Source organism: Oratosquilla oratoria, chromosome 44 (genome assembly GCF_046742065.1).
Source record: "Oratosquilla oratoria isolate Oo_2021 chromosome 44, ASM4674206v1, whole genome shotgun sequence".
In the NCBI taxonomy this organism is placed as follows: Eukaryota; Metazoa; Arthropoda; class Malacostraca; order Stomatopoda; family Squillidae; genus Oratosquilla; species Oratosquilla oratoria.
In genome coordinates, this window is record NC_134820.1 from 12,967,615 (window position 1) to 12,989,490 (window position 21,876).

The 21,876-nt window shown below is 44.3% G+C and overlaps 3 protein-coding genes across 5 annotated transcripts in view; 2 read left to right on the forward strand and 1 right to left on the reverse strand.

Moving 5' to 3' along the window:
• Nucleotides 1–7,263, forward strand: part of Pi3K21B (phosphatidylinositol 3-kinase regulatory subunit alpha) — a 686,395-nt gene extending 679,132 nt beyond the window's left edge. For all 3 annotated transcript variants that reach the window (XM_076180200.1, XM_076180202.1, XM_076180199.1), the window contains 4 exons: nucleotides 527–1,360; nucleotides 1,673–1,922; nucleotides 3,790–3,929; nucleotides 4,073–7,263. In XM_076180200.1, coding sequence (XP_076036315.1) covers nucleotides 527–1,360; nucleotides 1,673–1,922; nucleotides 3,790–3,929; nucleotides 4,073–4,253 — 1,405 coding nt within the window. In that variant the 3' untranslated portion in view covers nucleotides 4,254–7,263. The remainder of the gene's footprint in view (nucleotides 1–526; nucleotides 1,361–1,672; nucleotides 1,923–3,789; nucleotides 3,930–4,072) is intronic.
• A 1,576-nt stretch (nucleotides 7,264–8,839) lies between these two features.
• LOC143022279 (uncharacterized) lies at nucleotides 8,840–13,739 on the reverse strand. The gene is made up of 3 exons (XM_076180422.1): nucleotides 12,365–13,739; nucleotides 9,399–12,043; nucleotides 8,840–9,352 (listed from the first exon to the last, which is right to left on the reverse strand). Exons 1-3 carry the CDS (start codon nucleotides 13,737–13,739, stop codon nucleotides 8,840–8,842), a joined length of 4,533 nt encoding a protein of 1,510 aa, XP_076036537.1.
• A 6,541-nt stretch (nucleotides 13,740–20,280) lies between these two features.
• Nucleotides 20,281–21,619, forward strand: LOC143022428 (uncharacterized). Its single transcript, XM_076180645.1, has 3 exons — nucleotides 20,281–20,448; nucleotides 20,693–21,336; nucleotides 21,488–21,619. The coding sequence occupies exons 1-2, from the start codon at nucleotides 20,384–20,386 to the stop codon at nucleotides 21,225–21,227; spliced, it is 600 nt and encodes a 199-aa protein (XP_076036760.1). The 5' UTR covers nucleotides 20,281–20,383; the 3' UTR covers nucleotides 21,228–21,336; nucleotides 21,488–21,619.
• The last annotated feature ends 257 nt before the right edge of the window (nucleotides 21,620–21,876 follow it).

Consider the following 21,876-nt stretch of genomic DNA (forward strand, 5'->3'; position numbering starts at 1 on the left):
GGAGTTACAAGGTTGGATAGAATTAGAAATGAGGAGAGCAGGGGTAGAAAAGGTGGCAGAAAGGGCTGATTAAAGATTATTGGGATTGTTTGGGCACATTAAAAAGATTAATAAGGAAGGATTATTTCTGATTTGATTTTTGCTCCAGCCAGCCTTTCCAGCTTGGTAGTGAGATTGATCTATGTGATGCAGGGTTTTCGTGTTGTTTGGTGTAAAGATTGGCATCATATAAACTGTTTTCCCAGATGTTTGGAATGTTGTTTAACCAGGAGTAGATGAAAATATCAATTAAGGCTCTGATGGCCATTTGGTGTTTAAGGTAGAAACTGACCCAGGGACATCACATGTACAAAACTAATAAACTATTCACATATCAAGTGAACACATGCACCCACTTTTTATATATATATATATGTTTAGTTATTGTATTGATAATCAGTAACATAGATTTTTTGTTGAGATATGTTTCAGTTAGGTTTGAAGTGTGTATGGTCACTCTTGAGTAACAAACTATTTCTTTCCACAGGGAACTGGCTCGTAACACTGAGGCTCATATGCGTATTGTAGAGATTTTACTTCTAAAGACAGATTGGGGTGAAAAAGTACCTGTGTTTACATCGGCTCCTGCCCTCCCTCCCAAGCCCCATGGTAGAGCATCTCAAGTGTCCCTAGAATCTGTACAAGACTTTGAAACTTCCAGCATGTTGCCAGTGGTTGGAGCGTCGATGGGTAGTGGAAGTGTAGGTGGAGCATTGCCCTACTCCTTCAATATTCCAAGTGATGCTCCAAAATCCCTTCAAGAAGCAGAATGGTACTGGGGCAATATCACACGTGACTATGTTAATGAACTGATGAAAGATGCACAGGATGGAACCTTCTTGGTTAGAGATGCTTCAAGTTGTAATGGAGATTACACCTTAACACTCCGCAAAGGGGGATCAAATAAACTAATTAAGATCTTTCATAGAAATGGCCACTATGGATTCACAGAACCTTTTATTTACAATTCGGTTGTGGACCTGATTAAGCACTGCTGCCAAGAAAGTCTTAGCAAATTTAATAAGGACCTTGACATCCGTTTACTACATCCAGTCAGCCGTTTCTCTTATGGAGATGACATGGAAGTAGCAAACCTTCGTGTTGAAGACATACTTGCAAAATTGTCTGAGCTCCTCAGTCAGCATGTTGACAAGATGAAGCAGTACTCTGCATGCTATGATGAACAAACTAGTTTGTCACGGGAAATGCAGAATGACAAGCAGGCCATGGATAGTCATGTGGAAACGATGCGTTGGCTAGAGGAGCATCTCAAACTGCATGAGAAGTTTAGAAAGGAAGCACAACCTCATGAAATCAATGAGTAAGTTTTTCTTCATTGTATTTTGTATGATTACCACTGTCAGTGCTATGTTAAAGTTAACATATATTTTGGTCTGGAAAATACCAGACATTTAAACCAAGGTGCAGATGTTGAATGATGTATCAACATTGATTTATTATTTTTTAATTTACCATCAATGGAATAAAATAAACTAGCATTAGCCAGAATTAAATCTGTGACAGGAAAAGTCTCTGTTGTAATATAAATGTAAATTGGTAAAGCCAAACATTCTCATGTAGCAGTTTGTACTTGTTGAATAAGGTCTTAATATTGATTTTTATTTGTTTGCAGCTTGATTGCCAACAGAGAAGTCCTGAACTTACGATTTCAGCAAGTGAAAGAAGCTCATAGTCGTCTAAATGACAAGTACTTCAGTTTTAGGCAAAACATACGAAGCCTAGAACGCCAGTCCAATACCTACAAACTTGAGATTGTGAGTCTCAGCAAACAGAGGGACCATTATAAGAATTTGCTTCTCTGCAAGGGTTTCTCTATGGATTTAGTGGACCAATGGGTGGAAGAAACAAAATCACAGCAGGTGGTGAGTGTTATAGTATGCCCTTGTTCATTTGCAATTTACATTTGTTAACCCACTGTTTACTCTGGCATAGTAACTGATTTATTCGAAGCTAGTTCTGGAGGATTGAATTCAGAGGAGGCACCACATTTGAAGGGTGAAATCCTGGTTGCCAACTATGATTTTATTAAAGTCATCTTTTGGACATACATCCTCATAGAGCAGGACTGAATAGAATATTTCATGTACAATCTCAAATAATTAAAACAATGAGGAGGGGTTCATTAAATGAATTGGTGAGAGTAAATCATTTTCAGCTGTTGGGCCTTACTGTGGAAAAGTTTCACCTTGTTGCATTGCTTTAGACCTGTGTAGTGTGCCGGGGGATGGAGCAATCCTTTTGAATGGGTTATGTAGGTGTGTAATTGTAGGATGGATATTAGTGTGTGAATTCCCTTGTTAAGGGAAAAAGGCCTTTGGTATATCAGTATCCATATACCAGGAGGTTTGTTCCCCCTTATAAGGGAGGTATTCAGCCAAGGCATGCCGCCATTGTTCACCCACCTCATACTCGTCCAACACCTACTTGTTTCCCCTAAATCCATGTGGATGAAGGGTCATCCCTACCCACTGCCTGGGTCAGAAGCAGTGCAGCAAGACACAGCCCCTCCACTGTAGACCCGACAGCCGAAGCTGGATTACCCTCACTACTTCATTTACAATGTGACCCAACCTCCCATAGATAAAGAATAAATAATCTCTATATTGGGTATTAACTTAGTTTAATGGAGTCAATACTTTAGTGACATCCCAATGGATCAGTATCATACAATACAATTTCCATGATTGAACACTAATCTCTCAACATAGAAGAATAATGAGTAAATCTTTACTTATATTATTCCATGTTGGGGAAAAGGCCTTTTGGTATATGCAAGCATTCATCTTTGCACTCTACCACTGTCAGGAAGTGCAGCCTGGCACTTGATCCCAAAATCTCTCTTTATCAACTTCAGCTGTATTTCTTAGACTGTTTCACACATGGAGAGCTGACAATTGGCAATTGCTCTCCACTTTGAACCAATGACATAGTCCAACATTGCCTTTCACAAATCTTTCAACATTTGGGCTATCACACTGATCAGACATTGATTTATAATTTAGAGGAACCTTCCTGTCACCATTTAAATTGGGACAATATTAGCCAGTTTCCAATCACTTGGCACTTTTCCTTCTCTTGGTGAACACCCAAAAAGTTTGCGTATCTTACCAACAAGTTCCCAACATTCTTTAAGAATCCAACTTCAGATCCCATCAGGCATCCTGTGCCATCCTTGCATCCTGTGCCACCAGTAGTTTATGCAAGTCTTGTATCACCATTTTTGTCATACATCCCCCAGCTTCTACAAATTCCTTTGTTTCCCACAAAACAACTCTCCTTTGTAACCACAGACTGAAATTCACTTTTAGCTGAGTCATAGCATTCCTTGACTCTTTATAGGAGAAAAAATACAGAGGTGAATCCCCATGCCTCAAGCTCGCCTCCATTAGGTTGTCTTTAATGGTACACATGGGAACTCTGTGGTAGCATTGTTATCCCCCACCATAAGAGCATGAGAAAGGTGGTTTCTCAGTAGTGGTAGAGGAGAGATTTAAAACAGCAGAAGTGAGTAACTGAATACAGTGTACCTATTTCAGCAGAGAATTTTCCCCAGATAATAAGAATGCTGCAAGACAGTCCATGGGAGTGTCACTAAAGTCTGTAAAATACTGATTACATGCAACCAATACCCTAGTAAAGTTAGGAAATTATAGTAATACCCAAGCCTCTTATCAGTAGAATAAGTTTCATCAGTCATAAGGCAGTTTTATAAAAGAAATAACCTTTCAGCCTCCTGAGATCCATGATGAGAAGCTGTGGTTACTAGAGGACTGGCATCGTGATAAAGCTAACCAGCATCTACGTAACAAGCCAGTTGGTACCTTCCTTATTCGTAAGTCACAGAATGGTGGCTATGCTCTCTCAATAGCGTAAGTATTGGTGCTCTCTAAGTTAAATTTCCATGTAATTAACTCGATTGCTCATATTTAGAAAATTTATTGACATGTCTATTATGATCACTCTTCCAGCAGCTTAGCACCAGTATTTAATATATGTATGAATTTTCTTACAGAATTAAAGGTGATGTTCAACATTGCCTGATTTACCAAGGAGAACATGGCTATGGCTTTGCTGAACCATTCCTCATCTACCCAACCCTAAGCAAACTTGTGATCCACTATGCTAAGAACTCCCTTCTTATGCACAATGACCTTTTGAACACTACTTTGAAATATCCATTGGGCAATAGCTAGTGAAGGCATAGTTTATAGAAAATTATTAGATTATATATAATCGTGTGATCCGTGCTGTGGAACAGTGCAAACTGAAAAAGAGAACCCACCAGTGATGGAGGGGTTACTGGAAGTGCATGAATACAGCAGTGTATATAACATGGAGATGTGCTCATGAGAAGTGTACATATTGTGATGTGCACAGAAGCATAGTGTACATATGAAAAAAGTGCACACTACCCCTCCCCAGTTGAAAAGGAGTTGTGATGGTGCTGGAACTGAGTCACAGTAGATTGTGATAATATTCTACTTTTTTCTTTTTGTTTCTTTATTTTTCTTTCTCTCTTTTTTTTTCTTCTTTATATACATACATATATATTTTTTTTTAGAGTGGGTGTTTAAAAGACACTTGATTTGTTGATGTAGGTGTATTACAGGTAATGATAAGGGAGTGAATGTCTGTAAAGAGGCTGCCATATGGTTGTAGTCTTATCTTTGTTCATAACATATGTAACAAAGTGGAATGTATGTGAATGTGCAAATCGTTTACATTTACCCACTGTTGACCTGCACAGCAGACATACATACATCGCGTGTGTAGACTTGGTGGAAATGCATCACCAGGTTGCACACATCATATACTTGTATTTACATGCAGACAAGTTTTCTTGAGTTACACCATCTCATGTGCATGCGTGTGCATACTTGCACATGCACACACATACACACACACACACACACACACACACAATCACAATTTGCAAATTGATGCTCTTAAAGGTGAAGTGTAAATGTTTACTGCTGAGTGACACTGAGACTTGAGCTGACCTGACACTCTTTGTGCATTCATATGGGCACTCGCTGCCAGTGCCGTGTCTAGGCCCTTGTTAGAATATTCCTGATTGGTGTTGTTGTTTGTAAAAGAATGAACAGGTACAGCCAGTGTCAGGTGGAGTTTGCTGGTGCTGAGACCCCACTTGAGGGGGCAGCAGGCAGTATATTTACTGATCTAGCTCATTGGTACAAATTAGCTTCAGGACCTGTAACTGGCATATTGTTGTAATGTGGCAGGCAATACTGTCACACCTTCAAGAGTTTAGCAAGTGTCTGATCAAAATATGGGCAGCACCTTGTTCAGTAGCTCCTTCCCTTCCCTCCTCCTCCCTCCCCCAGTTTTATATATATATATATTTTTTTTTTATTATTTTTGTTAACCTCGTTTTTCTTAGTGGCCAAAGACTAAATCTTTAAACTATTTTGCTGACACTGCTTAATCAACCCAATATATATATAATAGTTCTACCATTGATAGTGATAATGATAGTATGTTTTATCATAGTTGATGTTTGAAAGATTATTGCAAATATTCAGATATATTCAGTGCATGGACATTGAGAGCATTGACTGCTCCCAGAGATAGATAGAAGATCTGTCATGCAAGAAGAAACAGTTATGAATAATGCCAATATGTATTGCTTTGTGTTGGTCTAAATGGAATAGAAACATCATTTAAAAGATGTATAGTCACTGGTGTGAGACAAAGCATTGTATTTTCTAATGTCAAGCAAAAGCATGATTGGCTAGACGTATGTGATACCTAGTCTGCCAAGAGGCGGTGATTTCAGCAGACCCTTGTATTTACCGGTAATAATTTTTTTTGAAAATATATTGTTACAAAAATTAGATTTTGCCAAGGGTTGGAATGTGCCACACTTCTAGTCCTGGACTTAAACCCTCCACTCCAAGCTACGATGCCACCACTTTGCATTATGGTAAAAAATGCAACTTTGTCAGAGGTCTTCTAAGGGCCCTAAGCTTTATCTTCCTCACATTTATTTTATTATTATTATTGTTTTTATTTTATTTATTTTTATTTTTTTCTTTCTTTCTTTTTCTTTCTTTCCTGTATATAAGTTGAAGGGGATGTCCCCCTCCCCCATTCTTTAAAGGATATTTTGTAGTTAAATTGAATTAGGAAATTTCCTTTTGCCAATGGGTGTGTGAATGGTAGGCTCATGATCTGACCAGTAGCTAGTCAGTTTGGGGATGTCTGTAAAATGGGAGAAAAAAAAAAGTTTGAAAGTTCTCCCCTATAATTATTATTATTTATACAAAATCTTTTCTTTTATTCCCCCTGTCTATGAGTCTTGAGAATGACATCCCAGCTAATTTCCCTCCTGAGGCCAAGTGTGAAGGATTTGAGTAAGAAAATATAGGAGGAAAAACAACCTATGAATTGAGTGCAAAGCTGAAAGTGTTTATAAAATTGATTATGGTGTCAGCTTTTTTAATGATACAAGGATAAAATCATGTTAGGAATATCAATGCCTAGTTAGAATGATGTACTGAAAATCCTGTTATTTCTGAATGGTTAATTGGGTTCGTGTGTATAATTGTTCAAACTTGAATTGACTTGGTTCCTTGCCAGACATCCTCCTTAGAAGCCAGAATGTTCTGACAACATACAGAATATGTGTATATATCTATATAATCTTTGGCTTGAAGAGTGCAGCTGTACGAGAACAATTACTTCAGATACTATTAATAATTTTATGGTATACTGAACATCAACCTGAACTTTTGTACTATTACAAGTTCACATTTTAATCAAGTTTGTACCCTTTCAGCTCTGGCTCCAAATATCCTTAACCATAAACTACTCAAAGATTGGTTAGTTTAGGATCTAACTTGAAAGAACTGTGAGGAACATAGGTTGACTTGCTGTCCTCTATATCACTATCTAAGGCAGAGGATACTGCAAAACCAGATAAACTGGAGTTTCCTCTGAACACGAAGTAAAGAAATGTTTATTTAGTAAATGGTAAGTATAAACTTGGAAGGAAAGAAGCCGGTGGTGTTGAAAGAATGTGATATACTGTCTATGGTGTGTAGTTTGTGGGTTTATGGGCCTATGTCCTGAATCCAGCCCTGATGACAAGTCAACCATACCCTTTCATTTTTATGTATGTTCCCTCCCACATGTACCATACAGGGACTATAAAGTCTCAATAAAAGTGCTCTTTGGTCAGCAGGGTTGTTTTATTTAAACTTAGGGTTACTTTTAAGTAGACATAGAAAATTTCATACTTTGTCATAAAGGTGAGGAATAAAAATATAATGTACATTTAGTTGTCAAGGATTGTATATACATATACCAAAGGCTTTTTCCCCCTTACACGGGGTAGCCAAAAAGAAAAAGGCATAGAAACCACTCCCACTCATTCCACTTCCTATATACTCCACTCCCCTCCACCCTCCTCCCTCCCTCTTATCTTGGCACCTCCTGGATGACTGGTCATCCTTGCATCCTGTCCACTGCCCTGGGTCAGAAGCAGTGTCGCAAGACACAGCACATCCACAGCAAGGCTGTTTCATAAATTCGGCGACCCCCCTCTCTGTTCCCTCATGCAGAAAAGGAGAAGACGGGGAGAAATCCCTTCGGGCTGTGTCAAAATTTTTCTCATAGTGTATAGTCCATTTAAGCCCTATCTAGCACCCTTCCATCCACCACCCTCTCACATGTGTACTTAGGCTTGACTTTCTTCCTAAACACTTTTTTTGCTCATCAACTCTATGGACACATCTCCACCATCAACTCTCTACTACGATTTTCCCTAGCTCTCCACACTTCCCAACTTCCCACTCCATCTACTGGTTCATTTTGTACCCTAGCATGGAGATCTCCCAATACCATTACATTGACATTTCTCCTTCAACTCTCTAAGCACTCATTTAAATCTTAAAAAAAAAAATATATATATATATATACATTGTTGCAGTCTAAGTAACTGACTACAACAATGAACTCTACTTGTCACTGGGGGGGGTTGAATAAAAGTGTGGTGTATCTAAATTATATCCAATTATTAAAACGATATATAATACAAGTACATTACATCACAACTAACAACCTAGCTAAAGCCTATTTCTTAAACTTAAGGTATACAATACTTAGGATAATGGTGAGACATGACCACTTGGGTCAGGGGTAGAAAGAGAAGTGACACGAACCCAAGCCACGCCGATTTGAACAAGAGGTCAGCGTGAACAGAGTTGCCAGACGTCACCATACGGCGACGTAGTACAGAATCATAATACATTCTGTAGTCACCAGCACACATAGCAAGGCACGCAGCAAACAATAAGAATACTCTTGAAATGTATTCAGCAAACATAAATGGAACTAGCTACTATCCTAACTAAAATAATGCATAGACAGTAACAGTACACGCGCGCGCGTACCCACGCCAAGCCAACATCCGCGCGGGAAAGACCCCAGGTCAAGGCTTTGTTGGTCACCGCGCGGGTAGATCCTAGGTCGAGGCATTGTTTGGAGCAAGCTCGCAACACCTCCCCCCAAAAAGAATGTGAGTCTCCCGAACGGGAGGCGAACATGAACCATACACATAAAATGGGCACATGGGCAATCCACAAAAATAAACATACACAGAGCACATGAGAAATGCACACAGTAAATGCACAGTATACGTGGAACATGACACAAGGTGAATATAAATAATATACATGAGAAATAAACACAAACAGTATACATGGGAAATAAACACAAACAGTATACATGGGAAACACTTATGGACACGACAGTTCACTTATGGGGATGGAGCTCGTGAGATTGCGTCGGCTAAAAGGTTCATACTTCCGCGGATGTGAGATATAGTTAGATTGAATGGTTGAATAGCCAACGCCCACCTCAACAGGCGTTGGTTTGTACGTCTCATCCGCTCTACGAACGTAAGCGGATTATGGTCTCTCAACACTCGTACTGGATGTACGGTGCTACCCAAGTACACTCGGAAGTGTTCAAGGGCCAGGAACAATGATAACGCCTCCTTTTCCACGGTGGCATAGTTCCTCAGGTGCTTGTTGAATTTCTTGGAATAGTAGGCGACGGGTTGTACCGATCCCCCCTCGCCTTCCTGTAGCAACACGGCCCCTCCTGCGACGTCGCTGGCATCGGTGTGCAGAATGAAGGGCGCTTGCAAGTCGGGCGCGCGCAATACGGGCGCTCCAGACATCAGGGTCTTGAGGCTCTCGAAGGCTTGTTGGCACTCGGGGGTCCACTTGAAAACCTTCTTGGCCCCCCAGGAGGTCGGTTCTCGCGGCTACAACGGTTGAGAAGTTCGGGCAAAACCGTCTATAGTAGCCCACCATGCCTAGGAGACGCATCACAGCCTTCTTGTCCGTTGGCACAGGATACTGTTGGATGGCTGCGATCTTGGCGGCGACAGGCCGGACCTCGTTCCGCCCTACCACATGCCCGAGGAAGGTGATTTGAGCATGGCCGAACTCACTCTTGGCGAGGTTCACCGTCAGGCTGTTGGCCGCCAGCACAGCGAAGAGGGCTCTCAATCGGTCCAGGTGCTCCTCCCAGGTATCTCCGAAGACAACGATGTCGTCAAGGTAGCAGCGGACGCCCTCCAACCCGGTCGTGAGGAAATTCATCAGGCGTTGGAAAGTGGAAGGGGCGTTCCTGAGGCCGAAGGGAAGAACCGTGAACTGATACAGTCCCTCCGGTGTGACGAAAGCGGAGATGGCTTTCGAGCGCTCCGTTAGTCGAACTTGGTAGTAGCCTTGTAGCAGGTCCAACTTCGTCACCCACCGCGCTGCACCCACGTCGTCGATGACGTCATCAATCCTCGGCAGGGGATACCCATCAGCTCTCGTCACGGCGTTGACGCGGTGGTAGTCGATCCACAGACGCATCGAGCCGTCGGGTTTGGGCACCAGGACCACTGGGGAGGCCCAAGGGCTGTGACTGGGTTCTACGATGCCTAGCTCCTGGAGACGCTGCACCTCGGCCCTAAGGTACTCCCTCTTGAAGGCGTTCAGGCGGTAAGGACGTTGGCGGATGGGAAGAGCCCCCTCGGTCTCCACGTCGTGTTCCAGCGTCGAACAGGGGCGAGGGATATCTCCAAAGATGCACTCGAACTCCGTCAGCAAGGATTTGATGTCCTCCACTTGAGCACCAGAGAGATGTCCCAGTTTATCACTCGGGTTCCGCACGATAGTCGAGTTATCCAGTTTAGGCCCTGTCGCACTCAGTGTTCCGGAGAAGCACTCATCACTCGCATCACTTTCCTCCGGCACTACCATACACACAGGCTCCGCCCTACTGCACTCAGCCTCATCACGTTCGTGGAACGGCTTGAGGAGGTTCACATGCACGAGGCGCCTTTTCTTACGCCTATCTGGGGTGTGTATCACGTAGTTGGCCTGCCCTTGACGCTCTAAGACTACATATGGTCCACTATATTTAGACTGTAAAGGGAGATTATTCAAGGGCAAAAGAGCTAAAACTTGGTCCCCTACAGCGAAATATCTGTCTTCAGCTCTATGAGACCTATCAAACTGTTGTTTCATCTTTGTCTGCGCACAATCTAAATTTGAATGAGCAAGACTTAAGGCTAGGTGTAATTTCTCCTTAAACTTAGGTACATAGGAGGCCAACGGGGTCTCTTCCTCGTTAGAGATCCAGCTCTCCTTCAATACCTTAAGAGGTCCCCGTACTTCATGACCAAAAACTAATTGGAAAGGCGAATAACCTAGCGATTCTTGCACGCTGTCGCGTATTGCAAACAAAAGAAGATCCACTCCCTCGTCCCAATCCCGCCCAGTCTCGATGCAGAAAGTCCGTAGGACTCGTTTGAGAGTTTGGTGAAACCTCTCTACTACTCCCTGGGACTGGGGGTGATAGGCCGAGGACCTCGACTGCCTGACACCCAGGCTTTCCATCACCTGATTGAACAAGCGGGAGATAAAGTTGGATCCCTGATCCGACTGCACCACTGTTGGAAGGCCCACTTGGGTAAAGAAATGAATCAGGGCTCGGACGACATTCTTCGCCGTGATGCGGCGCAAGGGAATGGCCTCAGGATAGCGTGTCGCACAATCTACAATAGTGAACAAGAACTGAAAACCACGGGGGGTCTTGGGCAAAGGTCCCACACAATCGATTATGATCTTACTGAAGGGCTCCTTGACTACGGGTATGGGCTGTAGTGGGTACGGTTTAACCGTGGGATTAGGTTTTCCAGCTACCTGACAGGGACGGCATGTACGGCAATATGTACTGACATCTCTCTTTGGCTTGGGCCAGTAAAAATGAGACAGAATTTTGGCGTAGGTCTTTCTGACTCCTAAATGTCCACCTACGCCATCATGGGCGATACTAAGAATATCCTGGCGTAGGGGGCTGGGAACTATAATCTGATGGTGAACTGTCCATGGGTGGTTGGCAGGTGAGACGGGTGAACGAAATTTTCGCAGCAATACACCTGAGCTGGTGTAGTAGCTGGCCTCTCGTTCAGCTTCTGACTCACTAACCGCCCTACTACGGAAGCTGGCTAGTTCAGGATCCTCTGCCTGGAGCTGTATGAGCTTACTCCTAGTGACTGGCGAGGAACTAAAACTAGCCAGGGCCGTGACACTATCCTCATCAGAGCTACTCTTAGTTTTTTCTGCCGGTGAGGGATCTTCAAAAAACTCTCCTAAACCAATATCAGGGAGGTCTACTTGACTGGAGTCTACTTCCGACTCCTCACAAGGCAAGGAAGGATCTACATCATCAACTCTTCCACTGACAAGCTCACTACTCTCGGCACCTTCCCTTTGGCTCATGCTGCGAGTGACTGCACACGCAGGAAATAGCCCAGGAATGTCCTTTTCTAACTGGCTGGTATTGTTCACAACAGAGGGACGTGATGAAACCATGGCATTAGGTAACATCACTCTTCCAGCGAGGTCATTCCCTATCAAGAGAGATACTCCTTCTACAGGTAACCTATCCACTACTCCTAAAGTGACATAACCGGATGTGATAGGGGAACGCAAATATAACATGCACAGTGGGATATGTGATCCCCCGGTTAAACCGTTCAACTCCGATGACAAGATGTCTTGTCATTTGGTCAAATAAAACAAAAAATCATAAAACACCAAAATGTTTGATCAAACACCAGAAAAATATGACGTCAGTCCTCGCTTCGCTGCAAGCGAAGCGAGGATTGACGTCATATTTTTCTGGTGTTTGATCAAACATTTTGGTGTTTTATGATTTTTTGTTTTATTTGACCAAATGACAAGACATCTTGTCATCGGAGTTGAATGGGTTAAACCGTTCACTAATACCCAATTTCCGGTATAACACGTCTCCATGGAGGGGACAGCATCCTTATCCACTAGAGATAAGGCAGAGCCTGTGTCTCTCAAAGTCTTAAGGGGAATGGGTTCACTGAACTGTGTGAGAGCTACGGAACCAGATGAGCAAAATGGTTCGAATGGAGATGATGTGGGAGAAGAATTAGCGGTGGCAACAGGTCGGTTATTAGTAGGAGAAAGGAGATCCAACTGAACGTCCGTCTGTTCTGCCACATTGATCGCGAGAGAGGGGGTTCCTACTAGAGAGGGCTTCTTAATTTTAAGTTTAAAACAGTCACTAACCTCGTGACCTGACCGCTTGCAATATCTGCACAAAGTCTTCCTCTCACTATTAACACTGGGTCCCCCTGTCTCACGGGCAACGGGCTTACCTGAGGTAGATGATGGGAATCCTGTAGTCATCCGAGGTCCTGCTGCCTGTGGGGTTGACATGGGAGGAAGGGGACTGGCCTGCGGTTGTGAGGGTCTTTGGTCCGAGGGAGTGGGTCTGCAATGTACCTTAGGATTAGTGAGGTTAAAATGATCCGCTACTGGGCCTGCCTCAGCTAGTGTACGGATACCTCTCTGGTCGAGGTGGGCTCGTATGTCTGGGGGAATAAGAGAGCGGATGTCTTCGAGCAGAAATAACTCAATAATTTCTGAGGGAGTTTTGGCATTCTCGCTCTCTATCCATTTGTGTATGAGTGTGTGTTTGCGCCGAAAGAATTCGACGTATGTTTCTTGGCTTTCCCTTTTCCGTTTTCTAAACCGTTGTCGATAGGCTTCAGGAACAAGTTGATAGCTCGTAAGAACGGTGGACTTAACCAGCTCATAGTCTTCAACCTGCTCGTCGGAGAGAGCGGAGAAGACATCCAAAGCCTTACCGGTAAATGACCGGTAGACAAGCTGAGTCCACTTATCATACGGCCACTCGTTCAATTTAGCCATTTTCTCAAATAATGCAAAGAACCTGTCTGGTTCGTCTTCATTAAACTTGGGAACACTACCTAGATTTTGGTTTATGTTGAATGTGGAAGTGTTATTTGTTTGAGCCTGCCCCGGTCCCTGTTTAAGAGACTCAAGCTGTATCTCGAGTTTTTTAATCTCGAGCTTCAATTCTAAAAAACCTTGTGTCTCTTTGATGGCTTCCTGTAATGGGGGGTCGCTCTCCCGCTCGTCATAATATTCATTTTCAACGAGGTGGTCATGTATCCTCTGCCTCAATGAATGTACCGACAAGCTGGAGTATCCCTCCAATCCGAGGCGTCGAGCAACAGCCGTAAGCTTAGTCTTTTTTAATTTCCCTAGCGCTGTGAATGTAGGGGCTGCTAAAAAATGCTCTACCTCTGCCATTTTTACTCGAGAACACTTAAGCTTACTGAAATACAATAGGCTAACCTAGCTACAGTGACAAGTCGTTATGTGAGTTCAAATGAGAAAGAATAACCAACTAGTGCTTACCGCGAGATATCTCCAATCGCACACACACAATACACAGTACATATATATAACAATTTGTAATAGCACTTGCGATGGAGTTCTAGTAACGTCTAGCACTTATTTGTATTGGTTCGTCATCCAGGCACGGGCCCCCACTTGTTGCAGTCTAAGTAATTGACTACAACAATGAACTCTACTTGTCACTGCGGGGGGGGGGGTTTGAATAAAAGTGTGATGTATCTAAATTATATCCAATTATTAAAATGATATATAATACAAGTACATTACATCACAACTAACAACCTAGCTAAAGCCTATTTCTTAAACTTAAGGTATACAATACTTAGGATAATGGTGAGACATGACCACTTGGGTCAGGGGTAGAAAGAGAAGTGACACGAACCCAAGCCACGCCGATTTGAACAAGAGGTCAGCGTGAACAGAGTTGCCAGACGTCACCATACGGCGACGTAGTACAGAATCATAATACATTTTGTAGTCACCAGCACACATAGCAAGGCACGCAGCAAACAATAAGAATACTCTTGAAAGGTATTCAGCAATCATAAATGGAACTAGCTACTTTCCTAACTAACTAAAATAATGGATAGACAGTAACAGTACAGGCAACCGCGCATGCGCAGTCGCGCGCGCGTACCCACGCCACGCCAACAGCCGCGCGGGAAAGACCCCAGGTCAAGGCTTTGTTGGTCACCGCGCGGGTAGATCCTAGGTCGAGGCATTGTTTGGAGCAAGCTCGCAACAATATATATATATATATATATATATATATATATATATATAGATATATATATAATATATATATATATATATATATACTCTTCTCACTACCAGGCCCATATTCACTTACAAATACCCACATCTCCCTTCCCAGTTTCACCTTCATCCACATTTATCTCCAAGAAACCTTCCACTCTGCCACATACCTATTTCTTCATTTAGTAATATAGCCACCCTTTCTCTCTCTCATTCTCTCTTTACTCCTGACACCCTCTCAAGCTCACACTTGCACCTTCCTTTCAACTTAGTTTCACTCAATGCCAACACAACTATCTTCTCATAAACAACCTGCATATCTCTTCCCCTTTACTCTCATCTGTACCATATTCATGCACATTAAAAGAAGGGTTCTGAATGGAAAACTTCTCCAAGACCCCGTTTATATATATATATATATTTATATATATATATATAAATATATTATATATATATATATATATATATATATATATTTTTTTTTTTTTAAGGAATGTCCCCTTTGGAGCTACAGAGAATAGGGTGCCTAGTTCTATCCCCATTCTGTTTCTGTCGCCTTTTATGATTCAAGTAGGAACATTTGCTGGCAGTATTTTTTCTCCCTTACCACAGATAATGATAGATACCATAGGTGCTAGCTGTGAACCTCATGGATCATCACTGGTCACTGCTCTCCATTCTGAAGTTTTATCTTTTAATGCTGTTTTCACTTGCCTTCACTTAATTTTTTTTTCAGCAATTCGAGTAGTTTGTCTCTTTGTCCTCCAGTGTGCTCCAATTTTCAAATAAATTGATTGAGAGGTATTTTATCGAAAGCCTTCTCTAAGTCTAGGTGCACATAGTCCACCCACTCCTCTCTTGCAGTTCATCAATCACTTTCAGGTAAAAGTTTTGCTCTGTTTGACAATTATGACCTTCCAGAACTGAAGCCAAATAGACTTCTGCCAGACTCTTCAATATTACAAAGGATAACAAAGGAAGTGCATAATAAATAGATAAGTAAATAAATTAATAGATTCTAATAATAAACCAATGATTATCTATAAAAAAACAGATAATAAATAAAATAAAATAGATGGCAGGCATTACACCATATTGCTTAGGTGTTTATCTAAATGAATCCCAAAACTTTGAACTGTACTAAATTGCTCTGTCTCTGCAGAGGAAGTTTATTCCATTAATTTACTACATGGTTGGTGAAGTGGTTTCTACCCATTTCCCAATCAAATTTACTTTCTGACAATTTGAGACCATTATTTAATGTCTGATTCACATTCAGTGTGAAAATTTCATCACTTTTGATGTTGTCAATTTTCTTTAGATCTGTATCAAATCACCCGAGTCAATGCATCTTTAGGAAAAACAGATTCATATGTTTCAGTAGATATTTGTATGATTTATTTCTGATATTTGGAATCCATTTCCTTGCTCGCTTTCGCTCACCTTTCTACACTATCATCCGCCTTTGTCCCTTTCTTCACTTTCTCCTTCATATTATCACTTTTGTTATTACTGCCTTTATTCCCATATTTTAGTCTGTAGGCCCTGTTGCCTTCAATCATTCCACTTTTTCAAGTTTTAGACTGTTAGTTATAATCTCCTGTCCAGGTGAATGAAACTGTAGATTTTTTTTTTTTTTTATTAATTCTTATACAGTATGCTTCTCTGAGGTACACTCAAGGAATCCCACAGGAGCACATTTGCAAGGTACTAAGTAAGCTTTGCAGAGATGTATTGATTTCTTTGGCCCAATGATCCTTAACTTTATATTTAAGATCCTCCCCAAAGGGTGTGATCTTATAATCATGAACGAATTGAATTTTCTTCACCTTTTCACCAATCAGATTTGTTGTTACAAGTCTATATGGCTATATTGTGTACTTAAGCAATCTCGAATCTCTGCATATCTCACTTAGGTTACAAATAATTCTAAGTCAGCAATTCAATTGAGCCCCTGCCCATTGCTTATAAACACAAAATGGAGAGCAAATGTATGCAACTCCTTGCTTGCTGGCTATTGATTATAAACAATCTGTCAATGTATTAAATAAAATTTGGTGACCATACAGAAACAGCATATTATTTATAATGTTAATGGCATTTGGACTTTTAAAATCAAAAGACCATGCAATCAGTCTTAGAATTTTATTTGCTTTCTCCGAGGTGAAATACACTACTTAGACGATTTGAAATCATTACTGATAATTACCCTGAGATCCTTTTGTTAATGAATTTCCAAATAACTTGTAATTGTACTTGTTCTTATTTTGACCAAAGTGCATTCCCTTACATTTACCTGTGTTAAATTTCATTACCCACTTCTCAGATCATTGCTGTAGTTTATCTAAAGCTTCTTGAATATCTAACTGGTTTAAGTGACCATTTGCCATTCCGCACATTTTTATATCAGCAAATTTGGAGACAATAGATTTCAGTCCATGGTCTATATCATTTATATATACTATGAACAGAATTGGCCAAAGAACAGAACCCTGAGGAACTCCACTAGTAAATTTTTCCATCTAGAAGTTTTGCCATTTAGAACAACACCATCTAACGCCATGATCAACCACGTAGATCTATATTCGCACCAAATGAGTTAGGAGGACGCATTAGTAAGCTACGAGGGGTTGAATAAAAGGATGAGAAATTACATGGAAGCAGTACAAATATGTGTTAATAATGTAAGTAGAGAAAACTGTTTCTTCTGGGCGATCCCAGCAGCGAAAGTAGTTGAGAGTAATGGATTAAGGCGCGGGGGGATCGACGTCCATACCCCCCCCCCCATCAAGCTGATGGAAGGTACCGGGGGCAGCGGCTGGCAATATGAACTGTGAATTGCCTATACAAGCTCATGTTCGTTCAGTCTTCTGGAGGATCTCTGAAGCATGGTTTATACCCGAAACGTCAAACATATCAAATTTTGACCAAACTCTCTCCTGAGGTCTTCCATTCCACGCCTACCTGATAAACGAAAAATTCTAACCCTTTCCACACTATTTTCGTTTCATTTGCTGAAGAGATACTTTTCTTTTACTATTTATGATTTCTGTTACAGAGTTCTTAACAACATAAACAATATGGTGTGTTTCTGACATTAACATTTTGTGTTTTATGTTGCAACAAAATTCTTCCTTAACGTGATTTCCATTTAACATTATTCGAAGAAACTTGCAGCCGAAATCTTACTTAGTCGGATAAATACCCAAATTGTAAATTGAATCAAATGATCTTGTATGCAAAGTATTTTCAAAATTATTTCATTATAATTGTTCGTTTCTTGTTTTCATGAGCGAGGCTCGCTGTGCTATAGCCACTAGTGAAGCCAAGCGCACGGGTTCGAATCTAGCCTACGGCGCAGGGGCTAGGAAGGTCATAATCCACTTTGAGTTGTGGACCCCAACCGCCAAAACCAAAGTCATTTTGTAATGCACCGCACCGCTATGTCCTGAATAAAGGAGTTTGTGACGGGCAGCCGATTCATCATCATCATCATATGAACCAGTAGGACATTCAACTCCCGGCGACAATACGGGAGATTCATCGCCCTCTGATCCGTAAGAGGCCAAGACCTTTTGCCTTCCAGCGTCGTCGTGCCCCTATGGCTACCGTTTCCGCTGTGGTGGGAAGCAGACGATTCCTATCAATTTGTGGCTGACGCTCAACCACAACACTCGACCATTCAAGTTCTCCAGTTGTATAAAACAACGTTTATCGGCTGAGAAGAAACCTGCACAGCGAAGCTATATCGGTAATCCCCTACCACACTCCTGGCCAAATGGCCACTTCCGAAAGGGAGTGTGTGGTTGGACATTCCGCATAAATCATCGGAAATTTAAAATTCCCGGCTCTGTGCAGGTGGCGCAAGCGTCTACAACCCCACCTCCCCCTCCCTATCCCCTCCCTTCTTACTCGGCCGCACGGATTGAGCCGTCACTTAGCATCGCGGAACCAGACGAGTCGGTCACTCAACAACCCACCTTCTTTCATGCCGGTAAGTCTGGTTCCAGCTCGTGCTCTTGTGTTCTCGTAGGGAGTTCTCCTGCAGTTTTTCCCCTTTGGTGTTGTGTCCAGACACCTTTGGGACACCCCGTCTATGATTATCATTATTCTATTTTCAGACCAAACGCTTGTGTGTGGAATCCGGCTGCACAGCCAGGATCTCGTCAGACGGCCACCACGACCTCTGCTCCCGCCATGCCCCTTGTTTCTCACAAGCTGGCTTTAACCCCCTAGCCTGCGTTGTGTGCAAAGCGCGGGTTGAGGAGATTCGTGCTGCCCCTCCCAAAACCCGTTCCAAGCTAGCCGCCCTCGGACACCTTCGGGAGGCATGGCGCAGAGCTCGGAAATTGAAATCCGCTGACGACCCCCCCCTGGTGTGGGCGGATCCGGCGTTAGGAGTGGAATTGGGCCTCGTTCGCCCTCGCCATCCGTCTCCCTATGTCTCCGAGACTTCCGTTGGTGGACAACCTGGGCCTCTCGGAGTACAAGGGGACGAGTCTGATGTTGCGGAGTATGGTGTCCCCGAGCGTCCTCAGGCCTCTCGGCAGCCCCATACATCCGAACATCAAGGGTCCTTAAAACCCTTACGGCTTGCTTTGTCAAGCACCCCCACGAACTCGTCTTCCTCCCTAGTTCACTCACGTGAACCCGGCAGGAAATCTCGCTCGAAAAAGAGGTCTGCCTCACCGAGGTCCAGGACGCTCAGCTTGTCCCCACCCTCCACAGCCTCTCCCCCCAACTCACCCTCCCTTCCTCGCTCTCCTTTTCCTCGCCGTAAATCCCACAAGGGCAGGGAGCCGGAGGACGACACGAGGGGAGAGGGAACTCTGGCCGCCCAAGTGGCTGCCCTCCTTCCGTCCCTGATAGGCCCCGTCCTTGAATCGGCCCTATCACATTATCCGGCCTTTCAGACCGCGCAAATCATAACGCACCCCCTCCAGAGCAACCTCCTATTGAACCTACGGCTCTAGCCCCCCCTCCCACTCTCCCTCCTGGTCCTTCCCTCCGCCCCTCCGTGCCGGCGACAGGTATAGGACTAGAAGGCCCCTCTCAGGAGGAACCCCCCAATCAGACGTCCGTCGGGTTGGACAGGGTGGAGGACCACTACAGTTCTTTTCCTTATCCTCCTACCATGACGGACTCTTTTGAGTTCCGCCCCTTCTCATGGTGTGACCTTCCCCGGTCCTGGGAGTACTCGTTTGGAGAAGATCACAAGCTAGTGGCCTGGTCTCCCGACTACTCGCTACCGGAGGGCTGGAGGAGGAGAGATGACGTTATCCTAAAGTGGGCCAACGACGCGGAGGGGGCTAAGGTTCTATATAAGATTCGACCCCTCTCCGCTCCGGCCTCCACGCCCTCCAGGATTTCCACCTCTAACACTCTGGACGCATTAGGTGCTCTCCTGGAGAACACTCGTTTAAACCCTGATGGGCATATGTTTGTCGACAGGTCGGGGGACTCACCGGCGGTAGCACTCTCCCCAAACGCCTGGTTCCCGCAGGAGAAAGGGGAGAAGGCCTTAGACATCCCTGCTCTCTTCGAGCGGGCCCAAGACCAACCCAAGACGGTTCCTCCTCGACGGCATATCCCTTCATCATTCCCCGTCGTCCTGCCACCACCCTTCGCGCCGGAGGGTCTGCGCGATTGCTTATGGCACTCTGGCAGGGACCCCCGCCCTCCCCCATCAACTTAGTGAACCGGAGACTAAGTTGCTGACGACGGAGGCCTCGACCAGACAAGACCTTGCCTCTACCATCTCGACCGTCACGGCAATCGCGATGATGAGGAACTGGCTGACGACGCTCGCCACGAGCTTTGAGGACTTCCCGCGGGAAGAATTGAGGTGAGTGGGATATTTCAATGTATACAGAGGGTCCAGACCTGTCCTGGCGAGAGACGCTCAGGTAGCGTCTTCACCCAGGACGGAGCCTCTTGACTAGCACCCAAGGACGAGGTCGTTCGGAAACGACCTCGGCCTCGCATATGTTATACGTTCTACAATTGAGCGATGTGACTTTATTACACCCTCCGGGGATCGGGATCCTTCTCGCCCTACTAATTTGATTCGCGTGTTTTTATGTATGCAGAGACACCCTGGCGGCACTCTCTACCGTGGCAGAGGGTACAGCCAACATGGCGTCATCAGCCCTACCCCCAGCAGCGAGGGCCTTCACCGCGGCTCGTTTGGCAGCTCGTCAGTCTGCAGCGCGGTCGGCCCCGGAGATAGCTCGCCGGGGCGTGGTGAGAGCAGCTCCCCTTTCCCGTGGTCTGTTCGACCAGGAAGCGACAGACCGCGTCTTCGCTACGGTCCCGACCGTCATCCAGATCCAACAACCATCCCAACCGAGACCTCGGCCCTTACCTGCTTACAGGTCCCACTCTCTATTCAGGCGCCCGCCCCCATACGCGCGCCAACAACAACAACAACAACAACAACATCAACAACAACAGCGGGCATACCGTCCACCACCCACAGGGAGGATAACCCAGCGCCCGCATCAGCAACAGCCCCAGACATTTCGGCGCCAACAATCGCAACACCACACCTCCTCCCAACCCCAGAGGACCACCAACCAACGAAAACATCAGCAGCAACAACAGCAAAAGTTCAAGAACTTCTGAAGGCCCCCAAGTGGGGTGTCTCCTGGGCTGGCACCACGCGTGGCCTGCGCACGGATGGGCCTCCAGGGTCATCCGCCAGGGACTCACCTGGCCTTGGGTCTCTCTCCCGGTGGGTCTCCTTACCTTTATCCTCTGAGGGAACTGTGGTGATACTCTTACATAGTATGGATAGTAACTTGCCCCAGCCCTTCAGGCTTGGGGGGGGGGGGGATATACACATTACTACCGATAAGCTGATTCCTTATTCTTTCCTCCCACAGCCACTACGCCACCCTCCCGCGTCATCCAAGGTGTCCTCTTCAGTGCTGCCCCACGTGAGAGACATGAAGGAAAAAGGAATAGTGGAACCAGCGACAGGTCGGGTCTTTCTGTCCCGTCTTTTTACCGTACCAAAGAAAGACCCAGGGAAAACGAGACTGGTTATGGACCTGAGCGCACTGAACAAATTTTTGAAACCCCTGCGATTCAAGATGGTGTCGGTGGCTCAGGTTCGGTCAGTGCTCCGGGAGGGAGACTGGTTAGCGTCCCTGGACCTTCAGGACGCATATTGGCATGTCCCCATCCACCCCCGATTTCGCCGGTTCCTGGCGTTCCAGGTCGGGAGGGAGACGTATCAATTTACCAGACTCCCTTTCGGACTCTCGCTTGC

Excerpts from the sequence above, each read along its gene's own strand:
- LOC143022279 (XM_076180422.1), bottom strand. The coding sequence starts at position 13,739 with ATGGCAGAGGTAGAGCATTTTTTAGCAGCCCCTACATTCACAGCGCTA. Across the intron at positions 12,044-12,364 it reads AAATTGGGTATTAGTGAACG|GAGTAGTGGATAGGTTACCT; the intron begins GTTTAACCCATT and ends ATGTCACTTTAG. Across the intron at positions 9,353-9,398 it reads TGATGCGTCTCCTAGGCATG|CCGCGAGAACCGACCTCCTG; the intron begins GTGGGCTACTAT and ends CAACCGTTGTAG.
- LOC143022428 (XM_076180645.1), top strand. The coding sequence starts at position 20,384 with ATGATGAGGAACTGGCTGACGACGCTCGCCACGAGCTTTGAGGACTTC. Across the intron at positions 20,449-20,692 it reads TTCCCGCGGGAAGAATTGAG|AGACACCCTGGCGGCACTCT; the intron begins GTGAGTGGGATA and ends TTATGTATGCAG.